The 23,732-nt window shown below is 39.4% G+C and overlaps 1 protein-coding gene across 1 annotated transcript; it reads right to left on the bottom strand.

Annotated features, from left to right (window-relative positions):
- Window positions 1-681: 681 nt before the first annotated feature.
- LOC137293684 (sorting nexin-6-like) lies at window positions 682-17,708 on the bottom strand. The gene is made up of 14 exons (XM_067824383.1): window positions 17,631-17,708; window positions 17,474-17,524; window positions 13,050-13,151; window positions 12,469-12,579; window positions 11,633-11,754; window positions 10,525-10,648; window positions 9,770-9,865; window positions 9,366-9,471; window positions 8,956-9,031; window positions 8,703-8,742; window positions 7,760-7,942; window positions 4,913-4,976; window positions 4,437-4,522; window positions 682-3,732 (listed from the first exon to the last, which is right to left on the bottom strand). Exons 1-14 carry the CDS (start codon window positions 17,706-17,708, stop codon window positions 3,673-3,675), a joined length of 1,299 nt encoding a protein of 432 aa, XP_067680484.1. The 3' UTR covers window positions 682-3,672.
- Window positions 17,709-23,732: the final 6,024 nt, after the last annotated feature.

Below are 23,732 nucleotides of genomic sequence, written 5' to 3'. Positions count from 1 at the left end.
AAATAATATATCACAAAAACCTTTAAAAACAAAAGGCACCACTTTGGTGTCTGCCACACATATCTAGAAAGTTTTACAAACAGATATTAAGAAGTTTTTGAGTTATGCTCTGGAAATGAAACACACCCCTCACTTTTCAGACTAGGTCCAAAACGTTTCCATGGGAAGAAAATAATAAATCACAAGATCCTGTACATAGCAAAGGGCACCATTGCAGTTTCTGATTGGTATATCTACCAAGTTTTGCAGAAAAATATTGAATGGTTTTTTAGTTCTGCTCCTGAAACGAAGCCCACCCCACCATAAGACTAACACCAAAATGTTCCATGGAAAAACAAAAAAATATAAATGCCAAAAATCTGTAAATAGCAGAAGGCACAACCATAGGCTGAGATTACAATATCTATCAAGTTTGGTCTGAAAATACTGATATTAAGTTATGCTCCGGAAACAAAATGATTACGGATGGACAGACGGACAAGGCGTCGACCATATCCCCCTGCATTACATGCCGGGGGGATAATGAGACTAAAGATTTTTGATGGTTGATTATAAAGTGTGTCTAGTGATAATGAATGTTTGTGCAGTCTGTCATTAAGAGCTGAAAGAAAGGCATTGATTAGCTTCATCAGGTTGCTTTGACCAGTCACCATCTTGGCTGTAGCATCACATAACACATTGTACACCTCCTGACCATCATTTATTGCCTTCAGTATATAAATACTTTATGTTACAATAATGACATGATTTGTCATGTAAAGAGTACCTCACATTCCTGACTTGAATTCATTTGTTCCCTAAGTCTGAAATGTCACAACACAGTCAAGTTATAGAAGTGTCTTGACATGACGAGATAGAAAGCAGATATAGTTGGCGCTACGGTGTCTGCTCCGAACAGCTCAGACAGTCTGCATGTATTCTAGTTGAACATGATCCCACATATAAATATAATCTTGGAGTCAATCACAGCTGATGGTCACATACATATAAAACAGTATTTTCTCTCCCTTCCCACAATATTTGTTCATGATTTCATGCCACACTCAGCAATATTCCAGTTAGATGATAGACCCATAAAAATAACTGAATTTTGATCAGACAATCCATGGACTGATATTTTGAGCAACTATTCTCGTCACTGGTGTACGATAACGTCAAACTTTGTCAACAAGGTATATTACTGGGACCGTTTGGTTGCTTCATGATACCAAAACAGGTTACCTGGGAACCGATTCTAAACCCAGTTACAACCTCCACTGACAACATACAAAGTTCAGTATTACTGCTGAATGATGTGTGTCAGTTGGGTCCATCACGTTTTGTCCTGACCAACTCCATCAGCCTGGCACCAGCAAGATAGTTTCTCTAAGAAGTGCAATGAAGCATCAGCTTCTTTACATCCTAGACTTTACAGGCTGGGTGACAAAACCACCTCCTTGTCTGTCAGCCTCCAAAGTGTTATGCTGAGTCCATATGAATACATCTTGGAGCATTGTTAAATGTAGCAATAACTTAATGATTTCATTTCCCCATGAGTGCAAGTACCTGTAAAATTGCGGATACTGTAAAATACCATACTGGATGTCACTCATTACAATGGCCACGACTCAACTGGCCCCTCACACAGATCAATTCATCTTGCAGTAATTCAAAAACAATATAACACACGTAATCTGTTACCAAAAATAATGAACAACTCAGAGACAGTTTCAGGTTTATCTTGAGCTCAATGATTAGAGGGGAACATGAATCTACCTGCTGCAGTATGTTGAAACATGAACATGTCTGGGGAACAATGCTCACACACATATATGCATATAATAGTCAATGATCTCACTTGCAAAACATTCATGAATAATCCATTCTTGGAGCTGGCAACATCTTGCATACAAGAGACATCTACAAATACTGCTGTGGAAAATAGACCCAAACCAAATTACATAAATCATTCAGTAACTAAAGAACAGCATGAAAGTCATCTTGTGCCTACAACCAGGGATGGGCACAAGAATGGCATATGAAGCAATACTCTCAGCTGAATATTTGTTGTGGACTGAAGTTGAACACCCTGATACTGATAAGGAAAAGCCTGCACTGGTGATACCTTGATGTCACCCATCTGTATGGTTCAACTGATTGTATGCATGACTGATGTTCAGCAGCACTAGCAGGGTGTCATGTGTAAGTATAGGTGCCTTGGCTACAGTGTCCATGACTAGCCTTGCCACGGCTGCATAGCAAAATACACACATTATAAACATGAGTTTCATCACAAAATAACATCAAATTAATATCACTTATCAGGATCATACATAAAGGGAGGGTACTTCTGTAGTCAACCCAAGTTAAAACCGGTCAACATGCTCAGGTCTACCAGCTGGTCTCCTACATCTTCTGGCAGTAAGCTGATAACATGTAAAGAGGTGTTAGCCTGTAACTGAAGGTTTCATAACCCACGTGTGGTATAGTGAGTATGATCAGGATGAATCAATGATTCAAACCAATGCCCAGATAGTTCTCATATGCATAATCTATCTCGTTTAAGATGACATGTGTGTGAGATGGTAACAAGACAAAGTAACTTCAGGTTCTCATAATGATCAACCCTCTTTCTAACTAGTTCTTGGTGCATGCCTACCAAGCATTGACGAAGCTGGCCGGATTCCCTCGGTTCACATCAAACAGAACGTTGCAGAAATTGATCATTTTTATGGAAATACATTCTTTCCATTCATACACAAGATATTTTATAACAAGAACGTACAAAATACGATGAACAACTGTCATTAAAAATCACTACCAGTGTCAAGGAATGACAGCTGTACAATTGTGGTATCCATAATCAAACATTTCATAATATACACAATACAAAGGAACATGAGCTGATGGCAGCTTTCCACAAATGTAACTAGAAACATTCAAACCACTTGCTGTAAGTAAGTTTATATATATACACAATGACCTTCTGCTGTCAGTTACCTATTTCATAACAAAATCAATCAAGAGAGAGGTACATTTCGTACATTTCTAATAACTCATTGACTATGCTTTCTTATCATGGTGTCCCTGTGGGTGGTCTGGTTCACATCTGATGAGTTGACAGAGAAACATCCACGGCCAGGGAGACCACAGCTCCAGATGCATGCAAGGGACTTATGTCTCAGCAGACAACACAGATTATATTTACTGCAGGAATGCGAATTAAGCATCACACTTACCGTATCAAGCACGGGCATGGTCACTGTGTGTCCACTGTGCATAACACTAAGTGTATTAAATGGAATAAAGTGTAATATTTACTTAATTCATACAAGTATAATAGTTTCATATTAATCCTCCACTCAAGACTCTTCATAATAATCCAGCCAGGTGAATATTTTGGCTTGATGTAACTCTGCTAACATCTGTCCAATAGAACCTGCAGTTTGATGGCATTACAAGTGGGAGGACTTCCTTGTTGTAAGGCTATTTTGTCACATACAGTAGAGATGATCGATCATTGACAGAAGCATCACTTGCTGTTACTATACAGACCGATGGTTATGTACAATATATACAGGAACCAGTCAGCAACATGCAGTGCTGCTGACTTCATCATTGAGTTCACAAGATGAGCACTTCCTCCAGGGTATCCCAGAGCTATGAGGGGGTGGACTCCATGACAGAGGGTCGTCAACACTGAACTTCTTCTTTCAGTGCTGTGATACAGTTCTTCAGTAGCTGGACTTGAGCCTGGAAAAAACATGTGAATATAGAAATGACTGGTGGTTTGTGCAGTATAGAAATCAGTAGAAGATATCATGATAAAACAAACGAATGAGCAGTTATCATAACCTAGCATGTAACTTATGTAACTTTTGTACCTAGAATCCAAGGGGTTTGCAAAGGTGTTAGATTATGTCTGAGGTAGAAAGACTCAAAGCTTTTCAACTGGCGATATCAACCTACATCCCATGTTCACTGATGCTTGCATTTGCTTGTGAGTCATTTATTATGGTATATCCACCAGCAAAAGCCAAGTATACAGGTGGTCAGTAGGTAACATCAAGTAAAACATGAGCCTGAACTATTATATAGGAATCAATCACTGGTTGTCAATGTGAGAAGCTAACACTCAACCACTGGCCTTACTGACAACCTACAAAATGAAACTATGGTGCTCAAATTTGTTTTATACTTGGTAGACCTTTATGATGAGGTCACTCTATCACTATTGGATTTCATTCTGAGCCAAGACTTCACTGGGTTTTCTGCAAATTATATATCAACTGTGACACAAAAAAGTCAGAAACAACTGTAAACTGTAAAGGTAACTGATTGTCTCTAGAATTGACAGTGTCCCATGACTTCTCAGTTACATCATCTTCACTTTCAGTGCACCAAGTTTCCTAACAATTCTCATGGTCGACACTTCCAGTTGCCCCAACTGCTCTCACCTTCGCATGTTTGATCTCCAACTCTGCTAGGTCCACCAAGTTTTTCCTAAAGTATGCTATTCTCCGTGTCTTAAACTCTGTTAATTCTGCAATAAACAACAGTAGGGTCATGATTTGGCAGAACAAAACACTCCAAGAACTGGAATGATGCCAACAGATTTTGGAACACTTCATTCTGATACACATTAAAAGATTTCATTCTGACATGTACTGGGCCATGAAGATCTGGCAAAGAAAAGGTCTCCAGCAACTCATGCTTGCCACAAATGGCGACTACTGGGATCTGGTGGTCAGGATTTTTTACTTAGTTGGCATATGTCATCGGTTCCCAGGTCGATGCCCATGCTGTTGATCACTGGACTGTCTGGTCCAGGCTTGAATATGTACAGACTGCCGCCATATAGCGGGAATATTGCTGAATGCGTAGTAACACTAAACTTACTCACTCACTCTGAAGAACTGGAAGAGACACCTACCTTTCTTAGCCATCTCAGATATTTTTTCAAACTTCTTGCAACATGTCTCCTGTGTTTTCTCTGCCTGAATATGAAACAGAGAAGCAAAATGAGACAAGCAAACATAGAAACAAGAACTTGAACACATCCTGTCTGACCTACACTCAATACACACTTAGAGACAAACAGAAAATGTAATTTTCTGAAAAAAAATTGATATTTTATATTTATCCTGACTCGTGCTTAATTGCTTATCTCCTCTTCCTGGCGAAGGTAGTGGAACTCCTGAAATCCCTTGAGGATCCCTTCTAAAAGCAGCGGCCATAAAAGTACACTCACCCACAAATAACCTCCCCTCCCGCACACATGGTCAGCTGATCGGCCATGATTATCACTCTCTCCTTAATAATCGCCTGACATGAGAATATAGGAATACAGCATGTCTGTGAGGGGCAGCTGGGAGGGCTTTTGCCATGAGTCAAGATAAGTATAAAATATCAATTTTATTCAGAAAATTACATATTTTCCTTATCCTGACTCATGTTTAATTGTTTACAGAATCTGACGGAAACAGCGGTGGGTCAGATCACGCTGGATACTGGGTCAAAAGTAACTAGCATCCTGCTAGTTTCTGATGGAACTAAATGTCAAGATATAGCATTCGAGACTAGGTGCGACCCTTCTTCATGTACAAGTATCTTCATTACAAGTAAAGGGTCATAATCACTCATGCTAGTCTGTACAAGACGTGCGCATGGACTTTCCACCATTATACTCCGCAGAGCATCTGGCTTCCTCAAGTCACGTGATAAATCGGGTGAGTGAACGCAGCGCCTTTAGGGAACTGTTAGTTGCTGACCAACTACGAGAGGCCGAAACTGATGAATACCAGTGACGTCCTCCGTGGCTATGTCTCGTAGGTAATGGTTGGCTAACACTGTGTTTGACTTCCAAAAGCAGCCCTCCATTATAGTTGCTATTGAGCACTTTCCATGTAGCGCTAGTGTAGAGGATAAGGCTCGGACTTCATGCGAGTTGGAGGCTCATGGAGGTTCAAATCCTGCTGCTTTATACACTCTTGGTATAACAGCTCTGATCCACACTGAGATAGTGTTGCAGGATACTTCCGTAGGTGATATAGGCGCTTAAAAAGTGCAATGTACATCTTCAATGGTCTGACTGGACATAATGAGAAGTCGTGTGTATCATGAGGTCCCAGGATTGAAGACAAGACCGTTATTCGGAACTGTCTGTCCAGTTGACCCGGGAGTTGATTCTTTGCAATAAAATCCCATTGTAGACCCAGATGAGCTGTCTCTTGGTGACTTGCATCAAACCTCGTTCATGAAGTGTAGAGCATGAATTTCTGGCATTTGTGCACCTGTAGCCAAGGCAAGTAAAAACAATGTCTTCTGAGTCAGCAGTTCAATTAAAGTCCGGTTGAGTGGCTCATACACATCACTTGTGAGATGTTGGAGTGCAACGTTTAGATCCCACACTGGAGCTCTAAATCTGCGCTGTTGATTTTCCAACTTGAAGGAGCGAAGTAAAGGCGAGTAACTCGGGTACTTTAGTCAGCTTGGTACCCATTTCCATGGTGACGGATGAGCTGAGAGCTGCCAAGTACATTGATAATGTAGAGGCTTTCAGACCTTTGGAATGGGGCAGATGATAATAATGATGCATATACAAAAGCCAAATACTGCATACAACACAGATTTAGTTAAAGGACCCAAAGAATGAAAAACTTATTGCTGCATACGGGACCCAAGGTGCCTCCAGCCGCCCATGTCGGGCGATAGGGAGAGAGTGATAATCATGGCCTATCAGCTGACCATGTGCACGGGACGGGAGGCTACTCATGTGTGAGGGTATTTTTATGTCTGCTTCTTTTAGAAGGGAACTTCAAGGGATTTCAGGAGTTCCACTATCTTCGCCAGGAAGAGGAGATAAGCAATTAAGCATGAGTCAGGATAAGGAAAAATATATACACTGAGAGTCCTATAGACCAACAGACAATGTACACTGAGTGTCCTATACACCAACAGACAATGTACACTGAGAGTCCTATAGACCAGCAGACATGTACAGTAAGAGAGTCCTATAGACCAACAGACAATGTACACTGAGAGTCCTATAGACCAACAGACAATGTACACTGAGTGTCCTATACACCAACAGACAATGTACACTGAGAGTCCTATAGACCAACAGACAATGTACACTGACAGTCCTATAGACCAACAGACAATGTACACTGAGAGTCCTATAGACCAACAGACAATGTACACTGACAGTCCTATAGACCAGCAGACAATGTACACTGAGTGTCCTATACACCAACAGACAATGTACACTGAGTGTCCTATACACCAACAGACAATGTACACTGAGTGTCCTATACACCAACAGACAATGTACACTGAGAGTCCTATAGACCAGCAGACATGTACAGTAAGAGAGTCCTATAGACCAACAGACAATGTACACTGAGAGTCCTATAGACCAACAGACAATGTACACTGAGTGTCCTATACACCAACAGACAATGTACACTGAGAGTCCTATAGACCAACAGACAATGTACACTGACAGTCCTATAGACCAGCAGACAATGTACACTGAGTGTCCTATACACCAACAGACAATGTACACTGAGAGTCCTATAGACCAGCAGACAATGTACACTGAGAGTCCTATAGACCAGCAGACAATGTACACTGAGAGTCCTATAGACCAACAGACAATGTACACTGATAGTCCTAAATGACCTGCAGACAATGTACAATAAAAGAGTCCTATATACCAGCAGACAATGTACACTGACAGTCCTATGTGACCAGCAGACAATGTACAGTGAAAACACACCTGTTGAACTTCTTTGTTCTTGGTTCTGGCCTTCTCGAGAGCTTTGTTGGCGGCTTCATAGTCTGCAAGGGAGCGTGTGCGGCGGTACAAGAGGTCTTTGGCTGCGGAGGAATCTCTCATGTAATATCGCAGGGTATCACTCAACTTCAGATCTTCATCCGATGCCACTCGACCCTCTAGTTTCTGCAAGAGACATGTATAGACATGTACCATGTTGAACTGTGAATTGTGCTGTTGCCACGCATTATTGTGATTTGGACTCTCTTGTGTTTTATGTGCATTATTGCATTATTTTATTTAAGTCAATGGTTTAATAGTCTACCCTGTGAAGAATGTAATGTTCTGAACAAAATGGATATTTTATACTTATCCTAAATCATGTTTATTATGCTTATGTCCTTCCTCTATGCAAAGAAAGTGGAACACATGAAATCCCTTGAAATTCCCTTGTAATTGATGAGGACATACTATACACTCACCCACCGGAAGCCTCTCTTTCCTGCCATTACGGTCACATGACCTGCCATGCTTGCCACTCTCTCTGAATTTCATAAGTCCGACACGAGAATTACTGGGAATTCAGCGTGCCTGAGAGGGGCGGTTGAGAGGGCTTGACGCCATGAGTCAGGATAAGTATAAAATATCAATTTTATTCAGAAAACTACTTATTTTCCTTATCCCGACTCATGCTTATTATGCTTACAGGAAGCATACCACCCATGAGTCAGGTTAAGGAAAACTTTCGGACTTTAGCAATCCATGACAGAAGCAAGATGACCAGTTGAATAAATGACACAAACTCAATAACTTTGTTCATGCATGTCTAATATTTTAATGGTACAGATAGATGTGCAATGTCAATCACCAGACTGTGGTCAAGACTCAATTATGCCAAAAAACACAGCAGCCCAATATGATGGAGATTTATTATGCTCCTACTCACCCTTGCTTTTTCCAAGGCTTCAGCTACTTTTGTGAAAATTCTGAAAAGGCAAATTATATATCTCATAATACAACTGTCAAGTGAGGTCAAGTGTCCCCAATAAAGACTATGTACAGATGGGCTCGATCTTAGGTGCTACTTACACAAAAGAGAGACAAGAGAGACAGAGTACCAGCTGAATGACATTTTATAACTTCAGGAGTTGGTAACTACAGAACATCACAAAAAATGAAAGTAGATTTAGATGACTCACTTATTAAGTTCAGTATTTTCAATAGTCGCTAGCTGCACTAATCCAGATGATATTTGAATATACGTGTCAGCAACATCTGAAATAAGCAACACCAAACAATGACTAAATGATATACGCCTATGAAATGGTGTACATAAATCAACCAAAACATTCATTTATATAACCCTGGCAATCAGCTTACAGCTTACCTGTTCTTTCATAGCTGGAGAAATGGCATCAACACTTGGGTTATGGAATCCTAATCAAGGCCACAAAATGTTTCACCTTCTACAGCCATAACACAATGACTACCTTAAATCTATATTAAGGTATGGGAGTTACAGTCAACTTAGCGCTAAAATCACTATATACTGCACTGCATATTCATTGAACCACCGCCAGACTGTGAAGAGCCTCCTGTCTCTACTTACTTTTATGTGTTCTTGTCATTCTGTCGGACTTGCCAGTGCTGTCTTTGATCTTAACATGGTAGTCCACCAAAAATACTTTTTCTGCTTCAAAAAAGTCATCTACATCCTGCAACAAATGGGGATTTCTATATATATTTCCTTGTTCGAGAGTGATTTATAGTTTCGTACATGCAAGTAGAAAGTACATGTGACAGTGTGTATCTATGGAGTTCTTACAATCATTTGTTGGTTGTTCAACATAGCAGTATTTCATAGCATGACAGACCAGATAAACCAGTGGCTGATAAAGTGAGACCCCACCAAACCCCCACCCAACCCCCAGCCCCACTCTTGTCACTAAGCATGACCTGTCTTCAGAACCAGTGAGTCTGTTCAACAGTAACTATGTTCAACAATAACCGTACCTTTTGGGATGACAGCAGCACCTCGTCGGCAGACTTTGATATAGTTTTGAAAAATCCTCCTATTTTCTCTCTCTTGTTCTTTCCCCGCACACTGAGCTGGAAATACACCCCAACATGTAGCAGCGTGACATACAGGGATACACACTCCTCTACATCGTCCATAATCTCCATGGTACACCTTCCTATATATATCACTATTGTAAATGTAGCCACTTACTTCAGTCAACTAAACTAGATTTTGCAAAATATTCCATACTGTTCCATGGTATGGTTTATACATCAACTGATTTATTGTAAAACAAATTTGCAACTTTGAACAGATTGTCTTGAGTTCAATAAATGATTAAACTCGGCAAAAATCGGCAAATTCTTAACAAAACTTTACACCAACACGCAGCTGTTCACATGCATATTTGCAAATGCTTTTTCAGCAGTTTGAAGCTTGATCCTCAACTGCACAAGTTTTGCAATCGGTCGCCCCACATTTGTGGAGAAATTCACCTTTGATTCAAGAGTATGTATATATGTAACATATAGTGAGTGCTTTAAGTGAGTCTAAACTTTCGATGGGTACTACTAGATCATTCATCAACAAAACTTTGCCTGCATGACTTGCTGAAGAAAATACTTGAAACTGGTATGAAACACTGGCAGAATTTTCTTATGATGTCTTTGTGCAACTAACGTTGTTTATGTGTGCTCAGTGTATGCTAGACACATGAATAAGAAGATTTTACGTAAAGAATTACACATACATCTCCATCAAACTCAAGGAAAACCTCAAAGTTGACATCATTCCGGAGGGCCGGGTGGGCAGCCAGTCTCTGCAGGAACACTTCATGCATGGCCACTGTCTTCTTAAAGGTAGCAAGGTACTCTCTGTAATACATGGTTTTGTCAACAACTACAACGCCAACACTTACAGTCTCATTCACTAATTTAAAAGTTGATCATAGATTTGAATTAATTCCTAGCAACATTTTAAATGCTTGTGTATTTGCAGTTTAACACTAGATTCAACAATATTCCAGCCATATATATATATATATATTCAGAAGGAAAATAATCAAGCCTGTATCAGACATTCAAGTGATTATTATCACAAACTATGACCCACAAACTTGGACATTCACGATATTAGCATACTTGTTCTAAAACAACATATCACAATTTCCTCATCACAGGCAGATCGAAAGTGGAGTTATAGGGGTGCACACCTGCCTTTAGTCCTGCAAGTTTATTAAATGACCATTAAAAACAGGTGAAAATGGAGTGTGCAACCCCCATTTCTCAAAAAGCTGTATCCAGCTCTGCCTATTCATATTGATTATATAACATGAACACAGTGGCCCTTCTTCATCCATGGTGATCCATGATTTCCAATCACAAGTATCTGTCCTTGACCCCTCCCTGCCTTCACATCACACAAGATGATACACATGACAATGTTTTTGTTCATAATATCTTTTGTCTTATGGATTCTTGATCACTGAAAACAGCAGATACCTTCGTGAGAGATTACTACAATATGCATATTACGCAGGAAACTGAAAATTCATGTTACACATCTACATTTTGTTCCGAGTGTTTGTGAGATTTCCCAGTAACAGTAGTGGCAAAAGGCCTGTCTTATAAAGAAGGGAATAGCACTTGTTGAGGGGGATAACACATAACTGGGTGGCAGTCCATAAATTCCTGCCATATCAGACAGCATTGTGACCAGTGGAGGTGCCTTCCACAAACATTCGCTTTTCAATATCCTCATACAAGAATCTCCATTGTTAAGGCCATGACATACCTGCCTCTACAATCCTAGGATTCAGATAGTAGTACATCATTAAGACATCAAGTAAGTTAACTTACGCTTCTAGTTCTTGTTTCATTTTGGTGAACTCCTCCCTTGTCATCGTCCCCTCCCCTTCTCCCAACCTCTGCAGCTTCTCTCGTGAAGCATCAAAGTCAGGCTTGGGTGGCGCTGGCGGGATCTACATCAAACATCATGGCACTCCATTATCTAACATCTAACTTACAAACGTACTTACAGAAACTTTACAGCAGTGGTTACAACAAACAACATATCAAGACTGCACTTGTCAAATTTGTTTACTAATTAAGAATAAGAAGTTAACTGAATACAGTCGAACCCCGTTTATCCGGATGTTTTGGTTTCACTTGAAAATCGTCTGGATAACTGGATCAAACAAGCAAATCGTGAAAATTTAATGAAAGCAAAAAAATTTCATGTACGTATATAAATAAGTAATATTACAGTCAGCAGTAATAACAGCGAATCATCATAACATATAAGTGTACTGATAATACATGGAAGGTGGAACGCAGGTTACCATTTGTCAGGTTGTCTCGTACGTAATCACATAGTGCGTGGAGCTTCAGGTGGTAAGTTAGATGAAATCGAGGACAAAAAGTCTCCATTTTGCCAAATGCATATTCTTTTTCTTTACTTTTAAACGCCCCAAAACATATGACATTATGTCGAACATATGCTGTCTGCAGAAATTAAACTTCCGGACGGGATCTCATGATTTAGATCATACGGCAGGCTATTTTTAACTTGCATCACGACAGATAGTGGGTTTCCGGATATGTGGGGTCCGAGTAAACAGGGTTCGACTGTACCACTTTCTAAAGAGAGATTTATAATTGTTTACAAATCAAAAGTTCTAAAACCATAAACTTACGATGATGCCTGCATATTCTTCATTCTCGCCATATCTGTCATGAAGCCAAATAAATTCTTCATGCTGACGAACAACTGAAAACTCAGGGTTTCTGAATTGTTGCAAAGTTGTCTGCAAGTGAAACAAATCACATTCAGTTTTCATTTTTCTTGGCTAGATCGAAATGTCCAAAGACGTTATCAAAACATCAGCTTGCACACAGCAATACCAGTTTCCTTGTAAGCATGTTAGGCTCACTGGGATTCAGATTTGACTGTACCTTTCAACAAATCTCTTTGAATCTCAACATCTCCTCCTAAATGGAGAAAAGCCTCAACGTGCAAAAGCAGCCTGTTACCCATTTTCTTCTTGGTCAAAACTAATACAATACTTCATATCTAGCTAACCTGCCATTTTAATTTGGGCAATAAAAAGCCAGGTCAGTTTGTAAATGCACATGAAAAATCAAAACATTAACAGGATGGCTGTATTATAAAAGATCACACTTAGGTAACATACTGTCAAATAAGCTTTTCCTAACATCCGAAAATTGATTATCTATCAACATAAAACCCTCACATTTTTAATAGTTCATAACCAACCTTTGTGTGAACAGTGAACTTGACCTTATCTCTCTCACTCAGAGCATCCGAAATATCCACAACAAGTGAGGTGTCTGTTAAGTCCACAGTATCAGATCGACTCTGAAACAGATATTAACATGCCAATCCAACCAAATTGTTTTTAATGCATATGACTTGCCATGTCTGACTATGGCTTGCCATGACATTTTAGCATGTTCAAATTAGATGCCATAAGAATAGTTGCCATACAAGCCTGCCATATAAAAATCTTGTGGATTCCAGTCTGCTGTTTCAGTATTCGACAGTGCATAGAAACATTCAGCACAGTTACTTCCCTTGAAGGCCTAGCTATGAAACTGCTGATCTTAGACATCTTAATATTTACTTCACATCTTGATGTTCCAAAAACACCATTTACCATATAAAATTCTTCCAACCCACATATTAATTACGGTCATACCGTGTCACATCTTGGGGGTCCGTGGATGACAGCCTGCATTTTAAGGCATTCACTGCGGTATGCTATTTATGTTCATGTGACAATTGAAGAAGTGTGAAGTGTGAGAAGAGAGTGAGGACAAGACATGCACAGGTTCTGTGGGTGCTTTTGGCCGGAAGAAGGGAGGTGACTCAGGGTGAGTGATTGTATGTTCACTTTAACGAAATTGAAGTGATTCAAGTTTCTCCAGTAGAGTGTAATGAAAAGAACTGAGGATAATGGGAGTGGAGTGTAACGAAAAGAACTGAGGATAAGTTTATTTAGACCAAGTTTCCACTTAACTGTTCAGAAGAGAGGAATGAGGAAGCAAACAAACACGAGTCAAGATAAGGACAAATATTTGTTTTTGTTGTGGGATCGCATTGTAGTTGAACTGAGACCACAGTATCGCAAAGGGCATTATTGCAATGGATAACTGTGAAAACTGACAGTTCTTTGAACACAGGTTTCCCAATCACCATGAAGCAGTTCAAGAATCTGGTTCTGGTTAATACTTTTACTGTATGCAGTCCACTGACCTAATCATGTGTACAGCCTGTATGAGAGACCATGTAACTTTTCTCATCATCATGGTAAATAATTTTATTCTTCACACAGACAGGAAAATAGAGAAAAACTGATTGTATTATTGTATATTGCATATGAAAATGAACATGGCCGTAAGATGGTACTAGTATTAGTGGTCTTGGGTACAACTCTGAGCCAATGGACAGAAACAAAGACAGGGGCAAACAGCCCACACTGGCGCTGTAGACAGCAAATCAAAATCTTTACAAAGGGGCAAGAAGTAGCCCAGAATAATTGTGTTAAAAAGTATTGTATTAAGAAGTTGAAAAGTAGATTATAATAGACTATTGAACAATATTCCACTGACTCAGGGAACTACAATAAGCAATCATAAAGTCAGAATTCAAAATCTTGGTATAAATGAAGCGATTTTAACGTTGGTTACACCCTCCAAAGGTTGTAGAATTTTTTTATGATAAGTTGATTTGAACAGATAAATTACCTGAAGTTAGCAGGAAATGGGAAGTTTGAACAAATATCACAATATCCTGGGATACTATCTTTCTAAACTGTAGAAAGTGTACAAAAGATTTTCAGTAGAGATTTATTCACAAAGTTATCTATACAAGAAAAGAACTGTTAAAGATGAAGATAATAGACAATGACCACTGTACATTCTGTAAAAATGACTTAAGTCTCTATATTTGATAATACTGTTAATATTAACATTTTATTCACTGATTTTTTAATATTATTAGGGATTAACACCGGCCACACTTTTGTTAACAATATCATTCTTGCTCTAAAACGGTTCCTATCCCTAGCCAGTATAAATGAGAGAAAGCCTATTCTTGACAGTTTTTAATGTGAGTTAAAAAACTTTTTATCAATCGAAAGATACATAGCCAAGAAAAATAACATCATGACAAATTTCCAGTGAAAATGGCCCATGAAACTAATACCTAAATTGGCAGCCTAGTTATTTGTTTTTAGAGGTGCAGTATATATCCCCCACTGCATGTATCATTGATATGTATGAGGTGATATCATCTGACGCAACTTATTACCCAGTGCACCTGTAATGCTAATGTCAAGTTGGTTATGCCAATATTACACCACATTACAACCTAAACATCATGTAGCCTGAATGTACCTTTTCATTCTGGGTGTGTTAAGAACTGCTTTTCATGTTTTGAATGTACTTTATCTGAATATGTATACAAGAACACTGCCTTTATGAAACAGAATTATACTATGCCACTATCGTGACAATATCCATGTACATCCATGCTCTCAAACAGTTACGGAGGTAACTACATAACTGCCGGCTGAAAGTATGCTACAGAAATATACTATGCCAGTATTGCTACAGCATCCTTGTACACCCATACTCTCACACAATGGTAAATTGCAATTGCGCAACTGCCTCTCTGAAATGAATACTGCTTATATGCTTATGGTAATACAAGATGCTATTATTGTTACAAGTCTCTTGTACATCCAAATTCTCACAAAATTGAAGATGTAACTATGTAACTGCCTCACTGAAATAAATAAAATATTGATAAAAAATAAGATATGTTCCATCATCATGCGTTCTAAAGACTGAAAAAAATAGTTTGTGTTCGATTATGACAAAATGTGATCGATTACTTGGTTGTTAGTTCACTGCGACCAATCTACAATTATTTCAATTAATCGGAACACTACTGCTAGGAAAGCAGACAATGAGATGTAAGAAAGCTGGTGCTAATGGTATCTTATTTACTTGACATTTTGTAAAAAATTGGTATTGGGCTTTTAGCTCAGTGCAGAACAATTAGATTTAATGTATCTACATGTCTTGCAGTGATCAGGAACATTTTTGTCAGCGAGGCTTGGCACTGTGACTTCATATAGAACTTAATTTAGATAGCATGATAATTACCACAATCCATGAGTCAAGGTTATTCACAAATTTAGGTTACGGTTCTCTACTACAATCTGTACTTTACTTAGAAAGTTTAATCCTAAATATAAAATGTGTCATGGTTCACATGGTTTGTGTGTAGAATCATGTTGGAAATGTTCCGCTTGTAAATTTCAGCTAGATCACATTGCCAATAAATTGATTACTACAAGCACTGGTTGTTGAACACCAGTTCTAACCTGGATCTAAGTAGAAGAGCTCACAAATTTTATGTTGTGAATATGAAACAATTCAAAAGTTTAAATAATTCAGCTTTACTCAATGTAAATTTATGAAATGGACATATTGAATCTCTACGAACACAACATAATTTTGAGATCATTGTTACCAGAACCATAGCAAGTTCACAAGTTATTAATTGTTTCATTATCTATCAATCTATTGTAAAATAAAAACCTGAAATAATCATGCAAATAATATTAATCTGTATTATTTCACAAATGGCATGAGAAATTCTGAATGGTGATAACTATTACAGTTAGTTGTGAGAAACTGCCATGATTCCATACCCCCACCACCCACCACCCCGCCTCCCACCCGTAATATACATACATGAATGGTGTCAGTGGAAGGGCTGGACACAATTTTGTTTCATTACTTTAATGAACATGAGAAATACAGCCAGCATGTGGTGATGACTGTTTGGTAGCCAGTATGTGTAATCAAACACTTAGTTTACAACTTATCACAATACTGATATGTGTATTGCAAACTATCTATTTCCAAACATTAAGCTGACTGATGAATTTTTGTTGGAATAATATATTCAGAAGATGTAAAACATTACATAAACTACCAAAATTTCATGACCACACGGAAAAGAACAGGCACAATCAAGTTTTCGAAACTTTACTTACAACTATCTAATGAACTGTGAAAGTATTTTTAACTGTGCTTTTTAAGTTTAAAAACTTGAATAAATATAACAACATTACTCTCACAAATGGCACATACTGCAAACATATGCAATGAACAGAATTAAACAAAATGACTATGTGGATTTGTACTATTTAGTTTTGATACTGACCCAATATACTACTGTGGTACGGTCTATCATTCAACGTGAGCAAATAATAATTTCGCATTATGATTTAATTTTAGAGTGACAGCAAAAGCCCTTCTCTACTTCAAAAAATCCTATTGATGATTTCTAATATGGCTCTCAAACCTCCACTTTTTGCATTTTATCTTTATTACTGTCAGTCAATCAGTGTTTCACTTCAGAAAAAACACCCACCTCAGTGATATTCCGACAACTCGAATGTCATGCTCCAAACAATAAGCCAGTCACAACCTGTCACTGATAACTCATATACCTGAGCAAGAAGGGCCCAATCTTTAATTATTTGCCTATAACGCGCGGATCACAATATGTACATATCAACAAGCGAATGAGCTCCATATCCCATTTCCTTGTTAGGCCGCTGGTAGGCGTTGCTACCCTCCCTTGCCGGCATTCACACGTACCTTGTTTCCATGATCCTCTGCCAGGAGGTCAGGACTGTCATCGATTCCGTCCTTAAAAGACAACAAAAATACATGTTTATCAAAATCTTACACAAGGATTTTATAAACCTGGTAATAAAATGTCTGATAAGGTACCCGAAACAAGAAGCACACCCACCATCATGGCTGCAGCTTTTGTCACGTGACGAAATGAGTGACACAGAGCTAAATTGTTATTTTCGTATTTTTGAGTCATGCCTTATCTTGACAGGATTGTGTGGATATTTTAATTTATTGCAAAATACTTTTCACAAAGTGCATGACAAGGACTACGATTAGTACATAGCTTCTCCACAATCCGCATAAATGGATAGAGATCACGCGAACTACGACGCAAGGGATCTACCATTATTTTCGTGCAAGGGAGCAGTCATTTCTTTCGTTTTAATGTTTCTGAGAGGAAATCGACCCTTACAACTAACGAAACCAAACAACTTTATAATCCGGGTATAATACAGGGAAATTGAAACACCCAGAGGATTTATGTGCAACTATGATTATAGGACGTACGTTACGTGTCGTAAGTAACCGAAAACAAAACTTATCTTACGTTACGTTTCAAAACCATTAACGTGGTATGGGGTTGTTAGCTGATTGAGGTCATGCTACGGCTGACCTAATTTTAATAAGTCTAAAACTACATAAATCTTGGAGTGCGGTACGCTGATTCTATAGTGACGGCACAGTTCATAGCAAATTCACCCCATGTGCTGACTGCATTATAATAAAAACAATACTGAATAGACCTTATGGATATCAACTTCTTTTATTTCGTGAGTGCGACGTGTCGATACAGATTTTTGAACCGTTGTCAAGTAGCACATACCATTGTGGAGAACAACACTATGACTCTTGGCAGGGAGACTATATATAGAACATCCCTGCTCCAGGTGAGTTTCAGTCATCCAAATTTATGTATCTGGGTAAATTATCCCAAACCTAAAAAAACACACAGTTGTTCACCGAGATAAGTTGTCAGTGTAGTATAGCTATGTTATGATCACATTCCCAAAGGTGCACTTGAATGTAGCGTGACGGTATCATCACACTCACCTATCAGAATGAGTAAGATAAGTTTTACGCCACACTCAGCAATATTCCAGCTATATGGCGGCGATCTGTAAGTAATCGCGTCTAGACCACACAAGCCAGTGATCAACAACATGAGCATCGATCTGCGCAATTTGGAACCAATGACACTTGTCAACCAAGTCAGCGAATCTGACCACCCGATCTCGTTAGTCGCCTCTTACGACAAGCATAGTCGCGCCCTTGATGGCAAGCATGGGTTGCTGGAGGACTATTCTACCCCGGACATTCATGGGTCCTCGCCTGCCAGAAAGAAGACCTGTGATGTCAGATGGGAGATGAGACACTTTCGGACTTCTCATGCTAAATCAACAGAGATATGTCTTCATAGATGGAAGTGTCAAGGGGCTGCTGAAGCTTACAATACTCCGTAATTACCAGCTCCCTTCATGAGTTCAGCTGTACCCAGTGGATGAAGACCCAGTCCAGATGCTTGTTTTCAGCATCACCTGCAGATCAACAACAGAGACACAGTCTGACTGATTCTAATACAATGGCGAATGCAAACGGTCATTCAGTACGTAATCCTCTCTATTGCATAGAGGATAGTTGTACACGTGACTACTAGTATGTAGTATAACCCTGTTATATATGGAGACAGTTGTATATGAGACCATTAAGTATATAGCTATGTTCTATATGAATACAGTTGTACACGAGGCCGCGCAGTATAGCTATGTTTTACGGACACAGTTGTACACTATGCCGCGTAGTATAGCTATGTTTTACGGACACAGTTGTACACGAGACCGCGTAGTATAGCCATGTTTTACGGACACAGTTATACACGAGACCGCGTAGTATAGCGATGTGATGATGTTATATATGGACACAGTTCTACACCAGACCGCGTAGTGTAGCCATGTTCTATGGACACAATTGCACACGATACCGCGTAGTATAGCTATGTTATATGGACACAGTTGTACACGAGACCGCGTAGTATAGCCATGTTATATGGACACAGTTGTACACGAGACCTCATAGTATAGCCATGTTATATGGACACAACTGTACACGAGACCGCGTAGTATAGCTATGTTATATGGACACAGTTGTACACGAGACCGCGTAGTATAGCTATGTTACATGGACACAGTTGTACACGAGACCGCGTAGTATAGCTATGTTACATGGACACAGCTGTACACGAGACCGCGTAATATAGCCATGTTTTACAGACACAGTTGTACACGAGACCGCGTAGTATAGCCATGTGATGTTGTTCTATGGGGACACAGTTGTACACGAGACCGCGTAGTCTAGCCATGTGATGATGTTACATATGGACACAGCTGTAAACGAGACCGCGTAGTGTAGCCATGTTATATGGACGCAACTGTACACGAGACCGGGTAGTATAGCCATGTTTTACGGACACAGTTGTACACGAAACCGCGTAGTCTAGACATGTGATGTTGTTCTATGGGGACACAGTTGTACACGAGACTACGTAGTATAGCTATGTTATATGGACACAGTTGTACACGGGAACGCGTAACATATCTATGTTATATGGACACAGTTGTACACGCGACCGCGTAGTATAGCCATGTTATATGGACACAATTGTACACGAGACCGCGTAGTATAGTCCTGTTATATGTGGACACAGTTATACACGAGACCGCATAGTATAGCTATGTTATATGGACACAGTTGTACACGAGACCGCGTTGTATAGCCATGTTATATGGACACAGTTGTACACGAGACCGCATAGTATAGTCCTGTTGTATATGGACTCAAGCAGTTGTACACGAGGCCGGAGAGTATAGAGTATAGCAAAGTTCACGGTATAAGAACATAGGTTACCAACAAACCAGATTTGGATTGGAAGTAAAGCGAATGTAGAGGTGTTATCACGTGAGATTATTTTTTGTTTGGTAAACATGATTTATTAGTTTTTTAACATTGTATTCTTGTGTACTTTAGATGACCACAGCATCCTGTTGGACGTCATGGGAATTTGTCGATTACAGAACCATGTTACCATTGGCAGTGTGAGCTTCATGTGAGAATACAGTCAGAGATGAAGGGTGTCAGAGCTGTTCAGCTATGAAGTCACTATATGGTTTCAACTGTAGATAATCTGTGACGAACTGCTAGCGTACTATGACGAATCTGCTGACCTAGTTTTCAACAGATGCAGACCCAACCAAAGTGCATAGAAATACAGACTTCCAACTGGTTTCTCGACCGACCTGCGCAAATGACAAATTATTTAACATCTCATTCACGTAACGGATTTCACATCCAGGGAGAACGTGACTGATATCATTAACGTCGGCATGGAAACCAGTGGGCTCGAAAACACAGACAGTCAACACAGATCGACATTCAAGCATAAGGTGTTTGGCAACTGTAGTTGAAAACTGCAGAATACTGCCGAGAATTTTAAGAGGGGTCACCCATTTTGTTCGAGCGGAGGGGGTGGGTGGGGGGTATGTGGTGGTGGTGAGTCATCAGTTTTGTACACATGTCATGGAAAGGAGTTTGTTGATTTTTTACATGACAGGCAAGTCGGGGGGGGGGGGGGGGGGTACCTATTGGGTGTGAGTAGTCATTCACTCCGTACATGCAACTCAATAAAAATCTCTCCCCTCCCCACAACACCTCCTGATGAACGGTCCCTTATCTTTGTCTACTCATGTGATATAATGTAATGTGATATGTGTATGTATTAGAAGAGATACTTCAGATCAGTTTCAAGCTGTACTAATACCTCTACTGACATAAGATAGCACTTAAAGGAAAATGCACTTTCAAGGATAACTCAAGTTATAGTTTGGTTTTCCATGAAACATATGATCAGCAAATTTGGCTAAGTTGAAAGTCAATACTTCATTTTTGGGCAATAGATTTATAAACTTCACCATGTTGGGAGATTGAGAAGATAATAGTAAGTGTGTCAAGGGTACCCTACAGTTTATAAAATATCAAGTTAATATAAATAGTTTTCCATAGCAAGTGATGATTGTGATAAATATTTATATTCTTTTTTCAGTAAGTGGGTAGATAGAGACAAGAGCTAGGGCCTTGCTTCGTGTAGTCTTATCCAATACAAGTCGACCCTTTGATTAATGAACTTTCAGTATGTTAACACGGTCTGAAAATCGACCGATTAGCACAGGACCAGTCAAGCATGATTCTACCGATCGGCACTACTAAATGTTCAAAATGCCACGGGTTAGACCGTAACGGATGAGACTGTAGATGGCAGTTAGGTCGCTCAGCCAGGTATGGCGAAGGACCGTCGACTCATCTGGCCTGAAATGCATGCGCTGTCTACTGGCACAAGGGGTCATCTATTTGGTGCTTTTACACTGCTTTTCATGTATGTTAAATATGCCTCGCCTGTTGATTAACATCTTACGTGTTTTTCTGTCATGAAACTTTTGTTAAGATATGTAAGGGAGAACGATACCTGATATCCACAGAAAAGAATCGTGTTATGTCTCAAAATATATTATGCACCTGTACTGCCCCAGTTTAATTCCCCTACAGGATTATCATATCTAAACTGACCTCAACCATCGTCTACTCCACCCGTCCTGGCATTGCATTTACGACGACCCCTTCTACCGGTTTTTTAATAGTGATTGTGAGACTCCATGGCGTTACATCCTTAGTTCAGCAAGCAAGTTATTATTTTTCTTACGCCAGCTATCGTTTGTAATGAAACTAAGTCACACTTCAAAATGGGCATTTAAAAAGTGTCCTTTGTAATACGAAATATCTTCGCACACTAATTTGCAAAAAACCAAATAAGTCTCTTTGGACTGAACAATATGCCCATTGCTCATTCATGGACTAACCTCTCGTCAGTAGAGTCCTTTATTTACGTTTCCTTTCTCCCTACCACTGAGACTGTAGTTAGGCCGAAGATGGTTTGACAGATATTCCACTCTGCCATATATGAACAACATAAATTGTAGAGACAGACGTGGAAAAAGTAAACTTATTGACTGCACTATAGATACCAGTCTTGATGGTTGGGTCGTGATGAATATAGCTGGATGGAGTTATGTCCCTTTGACTGTATTCGGGTTGAGCGGCACCTGCTCCTTATAGCAGCTCGGTCAGGTGTAAGGATACACCGTATATCCATTTGTGTGCACAGATGTTTGGTTACATCGTTTACTTGTCTGCTCAACAGACAGTTTGCCAACTTATTCCCAATGTAGGTTGATATCTTTTCCGTATTTGGTCTGATCTTGCGATGCTGTTCCCGCTTGAGAAGGGCATGTAAGAGATAGAAAGTCTTTGACACCCATCTGAACAGTGATTGACAATCATTGTTTTTTTCCCAGTGAAAGCGGTGATTCGTGTGCACCGGGTAGTGACGTTGGTTCATAGTTAAGTTATTGCTGGTTGGTTTATATGCATGTGGGATCAGCATCCAACTATTGCGGGTTGGTTTATATACACGTGAGGCTAGCGTACAAGTACTACTGGCTGGAGTCAGTGCTCAGGCATTACATGATGGTTTTATATGCACGTGAGATCACTAGTTGATATTACTGGTTGGTTTATTTACTAACGTTGGCTCTACATTCACTATTGCTGGTTTATTTACATAATTACATGGGCTAGCTTACTCATCTTGCATCAAGACCACACAGGGTTTATAGCTTTCCTGACATAGTCAGACAGGTATATTGAAAGCCCCAAACTGGGAATCGCAAGGCTGTGAACCTAACCTGACCTATGATAAAACATAGATGTTAAATCATTGTGAAATAGAGATAATAAATAAGTATAGTAATTAGTATATGGTCTGACACTTGCTGAATGTCCGTGTCATAATGATATACTGGACGAAATAAGTTATGGATATTGGTATTTTTATGATTGATATTTCATCAGTGTGTCAATGAATATATGGATCATTATTCATCATCTCAAAATATACAAATATGCCTAGTTATTTCTGTCCAGTTTATATGGCAATAAGGAAAAGGCACAAAGTGTTAGGCAAAAATTGATATTTCAAATATGGACGCACTGTTTGGAGATAGCGAAAGTGACAATCCAAGGGCAGAATCATGAGAAACAACAGACTGACAACTCGCCATGCACTCACTCACCTGAATGGGATGAGCACAAAACAAAACACAACCAAAATTGC

This window comes from Haliotis asinina, chromosome 8, assembly GCF_037392515.1.
Source record: "Haliotis asinina isolate JCU_RB_2024 chromosome 8, JCU_Hal_asi_v2, whole genome shotgun sequence".
Classification (NCBI taxonomy): Eukaryota; Metazoa; Mollusca; class Gastropoda; order Lepetellida; family Haliotidae; genus Haliotis; species Haliotis asinina.
Note: the sequence above shows the minus strand (reverse complement) of the source record. Positions and strands in the feature narration are given on the sequence as shown.